Consider the following 8,050-nt stretch of genomic DNA (forward strand, 5'->3'; position numbering starts at 1 on the left):
GTACTTCCACAGGTTAATGCAGTCTATGCTCATCCTGCATTTATTTGATCAGAAATACAGTAAAAATGGTAATATTGCAATTTAAAACAATTGTTTTCCATCTGAATATTTTAAAAAATGTGATTTATGTAATTTTTTCCTGTGATGCAAAGCTTCATTTTCAGCATCATTACTCCAGTCACATGATCTTTCAGAAATCATCTTAATATTGTGCAGATTTGATGCTCAAAAATCATTTATCACTTACACATCAAATAATGAAATAATGCAATATTTTAATACTTCAAAAAAAAGTACAATATACTACTAATCTACTATTACTAATTTACTGAAGACGTTGATAGTAAATCTGTGGAATTTTCAAGCAATGACCAAAGTATTAAGGTCGAAGTATTTTATTTTTTTTTTAAGATTATGCCTATGGGAACATGGGATCTAACAGGAAATAAAAATGTTTTATTTAATATGGGGAAAAAAAACAACAACACATTAACAGACTTAGGATGTTTGGTTTAAATGCATTTGATTATTGTATAGTCATTTTTTGAATTTTTTTTTTTAAGATTATGCCTATGGGAACATGGGATCTAACAGGAAATAAAAATGTTTTATTTAATATGGGAAAAAAAACAACAACACATTAACAGACTTAGGATGTTTGGTTTAAATGCATTTGATTATTGTATAGTCATTTTTTGAAATAAATTACAATTGTTTCATTTCAAATGCAGAATTTATTGGACATTCCATTAAACATGAGGAATACTGCTGGAAACAGCTGGGAGCAACGTTTTGAAATCTTCGCAAACCTACTTTCTCCTTGCAAAATACTACAGGATGACTTCAATCTGATTGGAGGTAAAGCACAAGAGATTTGGCTTAGAAAACAAATTCAGATATACAAAGAGGTTCTGCAAAAGTTACTATTAGTGTTTCAAACAGGTGTGAACACTGGAAGAGGAAGACACTTTAAACAGTTCAGATGAACCCGCTATATTGCTATGCATCACAAATACATGATTGTGCCTCTGCTGAGGTGAAGAGGAACAAGATCGATCATTAACAGAAAAAAATAAAGTCCAATTATTCCAGCATTTGGTCCATCGCTAGACTCACCAAACTCAATACGTGATGCTGAATATGACCCACTGACAAGATCTGAAAGAGGTAGATCTCTACAATTCTCTAGGTCTGTGATCAAGTAAAAAAAAAAAAAAGATACGACGGTTCACTAGTATTGAGAATAGTACAGATGTTAGGGTCATTCTGACGAAACCTCTCAAAAACATTTCACCCCAAAATCAATTACATGTGAAAGAAAATGAAGCCTATTTTATGATATTTTCTACTATTTATGACATCTAGCACTTGAGCACATTCCCTCACCCCCAATTCTATTTTACAGCATTACACTAAAAACCTGTTATACTAAATCTGAGTAATCTGACGCAGCAAATGTATTCCTTTAAACTTTGTGGTTTACTTCAAAATGTGCTCAAATGTCATAAAAATAATACAAAAAACAGCTTCACTTTCTTTATGCAAAAAGTATTCCTTTTTTTACATTTTTGGGGATCCAAGGTTTAATACTTCATATTTGGCTGTGCATAATAAGCTGAGAGTTTAGCACGCTCGGAGATACCTGGATAGAAACAGAAACATTCATTATGGGTTTGTTTTTTGCATGCAAGTGTTAAGGCTTCTGGGTCGTGGGCCTCGCACTATGAATCGCACCTAAGGTCAATGTTTCGTACTTTTACTCCAAACAAAAGGCAGAATCAAAGGTTTGCACACGGAAATCATTTCATTTCCAAAGACAGACGTGATAACAGCTTTAGGAGATCTGCTGGTCTGATGGCGATCAAGCGGTGAGGCGTTGAGTGGCCAGTTCCTCGGCATCGTCGCGGTTCTCGTGGATCTCCGCCAGCGTCCGCACGAAGCGGGTCCATTCGTCGCTCCGCGGGACTGAGATTTGCTTTGGTGGAACAGAGAGAGAGCGTTTTGTAAAGAGGTGTAAGTCTGTTGTGGCCACACAGCGGACGATCAAACTACTCTGAAACTGTCAGAGTGAACTGACCCCTGCCTAACAATCGTCCATCTCCTTCTTCTACTCTATCTGCTGAGTGACAGAGAGCCTCTGTGGCCCCTCTCTGACAGACATGTAATCGTAGTGTGTCATCTCTTTAGAGGCTCGGAGTGGGCTTTTTACACGACTGTCTCGGTGACAGAACAGCAGCGAGGGAGAAAGGTGTTACGGTGTAGTGGGTCTGTGATGTGTCTTAAAGGGATAGTTCACCCAAAAATGAAAATTCTGTCATTAGTTACTCACCCTCGTGTCGTTCCAAACCCGTAAGACCTCCGTTCATCTTCCGAACACAAATTAAGATATTTTTGATGGAAATTCTGAGCTCTCTGACCCTCCATACACAGCAAGGATCCTTACACGATCAACGCGCAGAAACGTAGCGAGGACATCGGTAAAATAATCCATGTGACATCAGGGGTTCAACTTCTATTTTGCGAAGCTACGAGAATACTTTTTGTGCACAAAGAAAACAAAAATAACGACTTTATTCAAAAATTTGTCTCCTTTGCGTCACCCTATAGCACCATTTTGGAGAGCATCACATGCGTAAACAACGTATCCGCGTACGGTGCTGCTGACACAGAACAGCATACACCATTTACGTTCAGTGGATACTCTCCAAAATGGCGTTACAGGGTGATGCGAAGGAGACAAATTGTTGAATAAAGTCGTTATTTTTGTTTTCTTTGTGCACAAAAATTATTCTCGCTGCTTCGTAATATTACGGTTGAACCCCTGATGTCACATGGGCTATTTTACCGATGTCCTCGCTACGTTTCTGAGCCTTGATCGTGGTAGTTACCTTGATGTCTATGGGAGGGTCAGAGAGCTCTCGGGATGCATCAAAAATATCTTAATTTGTGTTCCGAAGATGAACGGAGGTCTTACGGGTTTGGAACGACACGAGGGTGAGTAATTAATGACAGAATTTTCATTTTTGGGTGAACTAACCCTTTAAGTAAACTCTACTGTCTCACCTCGCCGACGTCGTAAATGTGGATCTGTCCCTCTGAGTCACCCACGGCGATCTCTCTGCCCGACTGAGACCAGCGCAGCCTGTTCAGAGCGGGACTGCCGTCCACAGACACGCTGGCAGTGGGCACCTGCACACACACACACTTAATTTGTGTTCCGAAGATGAACGGAGGTCTTACGGGTTTGGAACGACACGAGGGTGAGTAATTAATGACAGAATTTTCATTTTTGGGTGAACTAACCCTTTAAGTAAACTCTACTGTCTCACCTCGCCGACGTCGTAAATGTGGATCTGTCCCTCTGAGTCACCCACGGCGATCTCTCTGCCCGACTGAGACCAGCGCAGCCTGTTCAGAGCGGGACTGCCGTCCACAGACACGCTGGCAGTGGGCACCTGCACACACACACACACAGATTCAATTTATTTTCTCCATCTGATCATAAAGACTGAGTGTCTGTGATGTTGCAAGCGATGAAATCTGATCTCTTTGTTCAGTCAGTATCTGATACATACACATTATATATTTTATTTGTCACAAGTGTGTGTGTAACATAGGAGAAGGGGATTCATTACTTCCAAGCTGATATTTAAAAGTAACTGGCTGTCAGACATGTTGAAGTACACACAGCACAAGGCTGAACACAAGAAACTGTACATTTTTCATATACTGGCTTTCTTGTATAGCAGAAATGGCTTATAAGAACATAGATCAACAAACACACTCTGATGCCTTGTTGCGAATTTGGACTCAAACTGTCAATGAGTAAAACATGCATAATAAGTAGTAAAACATATAGCTTACTGTATACAGTAAATGTGACCCTGGACCACAAAAGCAGTCATAAATAGCACGGGTATATTTGTAGCAATAGCCAACAATATACAGTCATGTATAATCATGACATAAATTCTGTGTTTTGCAAAGTTTGCTGCTTAAGCTGTTGTGGTGTTCATTCATATTGTTTCTAGATTATTGTGTAGAGTGATCAGATGCATTTTAAATAATTGCTAAAATCTTCATTGGCCAAAAATGAACTTTTCACAAAAAAAACAAATTTCACTGTTTTTTCGATCCTGACACAAAATGACCAGCTAACATTAATTGACTAATCATATCAGCAGCACACGTGAAAGTGTGAATGAGTGCTAGTCAGGTGAAATCACTATCATACTAATTAGACTGTAAGAGCAGACTAATTGCTATAAAAGGAGGGAAGAAGCGCTTCCAATCATTGTGTTCTTGTTAGCAATGGTTACCTCCAAAGAAACACGTGCAGCCATCATCAAAATGGCCTCACATGCAAGGAAATTGCTACAATTTTTATGTAATTGTTTTAAGTTTAAGTAAAAGTTTGATTATGAGTTCAGACCATTATTGTTAATACTAAATGTGTCACTGAATATGTGCATCATTAATTCAATAATATTTCATGTTTCACCTCTGTGTCATTGTTGAGGTTCCACAGGTCGATGCGTCCGAGTCCGTCCACACAGGCGAAGAGAGCGGGATGAACCGGAGACCACATAACATCATACACATAATCAGAGTTGTCCTCAAACGAGTACAGTGGCTTGTTACTCTACAGCAGAGAGAGAAACACAGTCAGCCGAGAGACTCATGACAGCGTTATGGAATAAGTGTTTATGAATGCTGTGCTACCTTGGTGCTCCAGAGTTTAACGGTCCAATCAAATGAGGCGGTCAGGAAGAGATGAGAGAAATCTACGGGTCCTGCCGCTGTGTGACAGTGAATGCCTGTGATTGGACCATGATGCCCCTCAAACATCTCACTGATACCTGCCCGACTGCTCACACACACACACACACAGAGAGACACACACACAGACACACACACAGACACAGACACAGACACAGAGACACAGACAGACACACAGAAACACACACACACACACAGACACAGACACAGACAGACACACAGAAACACACACACACACACAGACACACAGAAACACACACACAGAAACACACATACACAGACACACACACACACAGACGCACACAGACACGCACACACACACACACACACACATACACAGACACACACACACACACACGCACGCACAGACACACACACAGACACACACACAGAATGGCAGAGGTTTAATGATCAGCATCTCAGCATGTCTCCGTCACACAGTTAACACTTCACATCAACTAACCACACCGCTGAGTGTGTGTGCGCTCATTACTGTGAGAGGTAAACAGCCGTGTGAGAGATGCTGAGTGTGTGTGTAGAGGATCAGATAACCACAGCATCACCAATGAAGAGGAAACATTCACTCTCGCAGCTCATTACAGCACACACAAACACATCGACTACAGCCCATTCATAAAAACAAACCGCCTTTCATATTTTTGATATGAAAACTTGCGTCAGGACATTCCAAAGTTTAGAGAGACAACGAATCATAACATAAAATTATAACTGTTTCAGTAAAGCTCTGCGGTCACAGAAGACACCATACATTTATTATTAATAGAAATCCAATATTAATTTCCTAATTACATATTTATTAACTATTTACTTACAATTAATTAATTCAATATCAACACCAGCATTCAAAAGTTTGAGGATTGTAAAATTAAGTATCTTATTCTAACCAAGGCTGCATTTATTTGATCAAAAAACAGTAATTTTGTGAAATATAAAATAACAGTTTTCTCCTCAAATAGAAACTGTTTTTCCTTTGATGGCAAAACTGAATTTTCAGTAGTAACATTACAAATGTTTTTACTGTCACTTTTGATCTATTTAATGCATCCTAAATGAATAAAACTATTATTTCTCACAAAAAATCTTATTAACCCCCAACTATTGAATGGTAGTACACATAATTACTATATATTAAGATAAGTATATATTTTCTATAAATATGTAAAATATTTTTTATAATTTTGAATTTAATTTTTATTAATAAATTATATTTACACAACTTTTTTTATTCCACAGTTCTAACATAATGCAAAGCATATTTGCCAAACATAAATGACACCGGTAAGATTTTAGGGTCACACTTTATTTTAAGGTTCAATTCTCGCTGTTAACAAACCATTAACTATGACTTTTGCCTCAATAAACTCCTAATTTTCTGCTTATTAATAGTTAGTAAAGTAATTGTTAAGTTTATTGAGTAGGATTAGGGATGTAGAATATGGTCACGCAGAATATGTGCTTTATAAGTACTAATACACAGCCAATATGTTAATAATAGGCATGCTAATAAGCAGCTAGTTAATAGAGACCCTATACTAAAGTGTTTACTAAATTTGTGTAATAGTACTAATAAACTTAATGTGTTACATACACAATATCCAGCTTTACTATTAAAATGTAGCAATATTACCTGCCATGACGACAGGCTGTGTAGACCGATCCATCCTCACTTCCCACCACAAAGTTATTAACGTCACCCAGAGGGAAGGACATGGAGGTGACCGCAACTGATTTAGACTGCTTAAACACCAGCTCCATACTGTCCTGTTGACACACGGACACACACACACACACACACATCAATGACACCACAGCCAGCAGCCTCTTCCACAGATCAGAAATGCGCAATTTAAATTCAGCCAGCGCTTTACCAATCATTAACATCTGACACTGCGGTTTGGCAAATGTTTCTGGAAACTCAAGGGTGAGCAGCATGGAAGAGCTTGTGCTCCCCAGAGGGCTTTTTATAGCGCTTCTGATGCCAACGAATTCACGTCAGCAAGATTTGCACACAACATTCACTGTTTTTACTTGGTTGAGTAAGCAAGTTGCTTTCTTTGAGCATGATATTCAAACTCTGAAACCATGATGGCATAGTTGAAGGGCATTGTGGGTACCTGTGGCTGAGACAGCATGTCCAGACTCCAGGAGCACATCTTTCCATCAGTGGAGATGCTGATGAGGTTATGAGCGTTTTGTGTGCCAACCACATTAACACAGTACACTGGGTGCTGCACGGAGAAACAGAAATGTAAGGTTAAGGGTAAAAATAATACAACAAATCAGAAAAATATGCTATATTTTGTTTTAGGACACCATAATAATAATATCTCAAGGTTCTTGGACTGCACCTTTCCAGTATGGTGTGTGAACGTCACGTACCGTGTGCGCCGCAGCAGAGAGAGGCGTCCTCTGGACAGGAGTGCGTCTGTTACTTCTGTTGTCCCACAGGACGATCTGTCCCGAGTAAGTGCCACCGACAACCAGGTTTGGGTGAAACTTCGCAAACGCTACAGACATGACAGCAGACTAGAGGAGTGAGAGAGACAGAGATAATTACACATTCATTCAATCCTACTGGACAAATCCGAAAGGGAAGTCAGGTTTAGCAGCTTCACCTGGATAATCAAAATTGAAACTACTACATATAATGCTACAATCAATGTTTTAGCCTACTCACTGAAATTGCTCATTGCTACGGAGCCCCTAAAGGGACATGGTGGTGGAAAAAAATCAGATTGAGTGAAAAAATTTGGGGTGGGAGGAAAAAATATTTGTCAGATTTTTTGCGTTCTCTCGCAAAACATTTGCGTTCTCTCGCAAAACCAGTTGAGTTCGGACAAACACTTCCTGTTTACTTTACAGATTGTTGTGGTTCATACAGCTCCATACGTTCACAGTGGAGCAGTTCATAAGAGTTTAGTTTCGAACTTGGACGAAATAGTCAGTGCATGCTTATCAGACAAGCAGAATAGCCCAGAATATGAACGTAACCCGGTAAATTGAATTGCACTTTAAGAGTATCCCTCATAGAAAGAAAATGCTTAATTAATGGACTAAGACAGTGGTAGAAAAAAGCCAAATTCGGTATACAGTTTATTAATAAATTATACATGAAAGCAGGTAAGAACAGAAGCGTTTTCCTCCCATAAAGAAAATGCGGCTTAATGAAGACGGTGATAAAAAAAAGACCAAATATGCTATAGAACTTATTAAAAATATATTCTGTGTACATGCAAGCAGATGAGCCCAT

General features: G+C 39.0%; 1 protein-coding gene across 1 annotated transcript in view; it reads right to left on the reverse strand.

Annotated features, from left to right (window-relative positions):
• Window positions 1-719: 719 nt before the first annotated feature.
• LOC107602291 (cytoplasmic dynein 1 intermediate chain 2) overlaps window positions 720-8,050 on the reverse strand; it is a 38,950-nt gene continuing 31,619 nt past the window's right edge. Inside the window, exons 11-17 of the mRNA XM_016294752.1 lie at window positions 7,180-7,326; window positions 6,915-7,028; window positions 6,428-6,561; window positions 4,723-4,867; window positions 4,502-4,642; window positions 3,330-3,455; window positions 720-1,975 (exon numbers count right to left, since the gene is read on the reverse strand). Of these exons, the coding sequence (XP_016150238.1) occupies window positions 1,862-1,975; window positions 3,330-3,455; window positions 4,502-4,642; window positions 4,723-4,867; window positions 6,428-6,561; window positions 6,915-7,028; window positions 7,180-7,326 (921 nt within the window). The 3' untranslated portion in view covers window positions 720-1,861. The remainder of the gene's footprint in view (window positions 1,976-3,329; window positions 3,456-4,501; window positions 4,643-4,722; window positions 4,868-6,427; window positions 6,562-6,914; window positions 7,029-7,179; window positions 7,327-8,050) is intronic.

This window comes from Sinocyclocheilus grahami, unplaced genomic scaffold (genome assembly GCF_001515645.1).
Source record: "Sinocyclocheilus grahami isolate Dianchi unplaced genomic scaffold, SAMN03320097.WGS_v1.1 scaffold324.1, whole genome shotgun sequence".
Classification (NCBI taxonomy): Eukaryota; Metazoa; Chordata; class Actinopteri; order Cypriniformes; family Cyprinidae; genus Sinocyclocheilus; species Sinocyclocheilus grahami.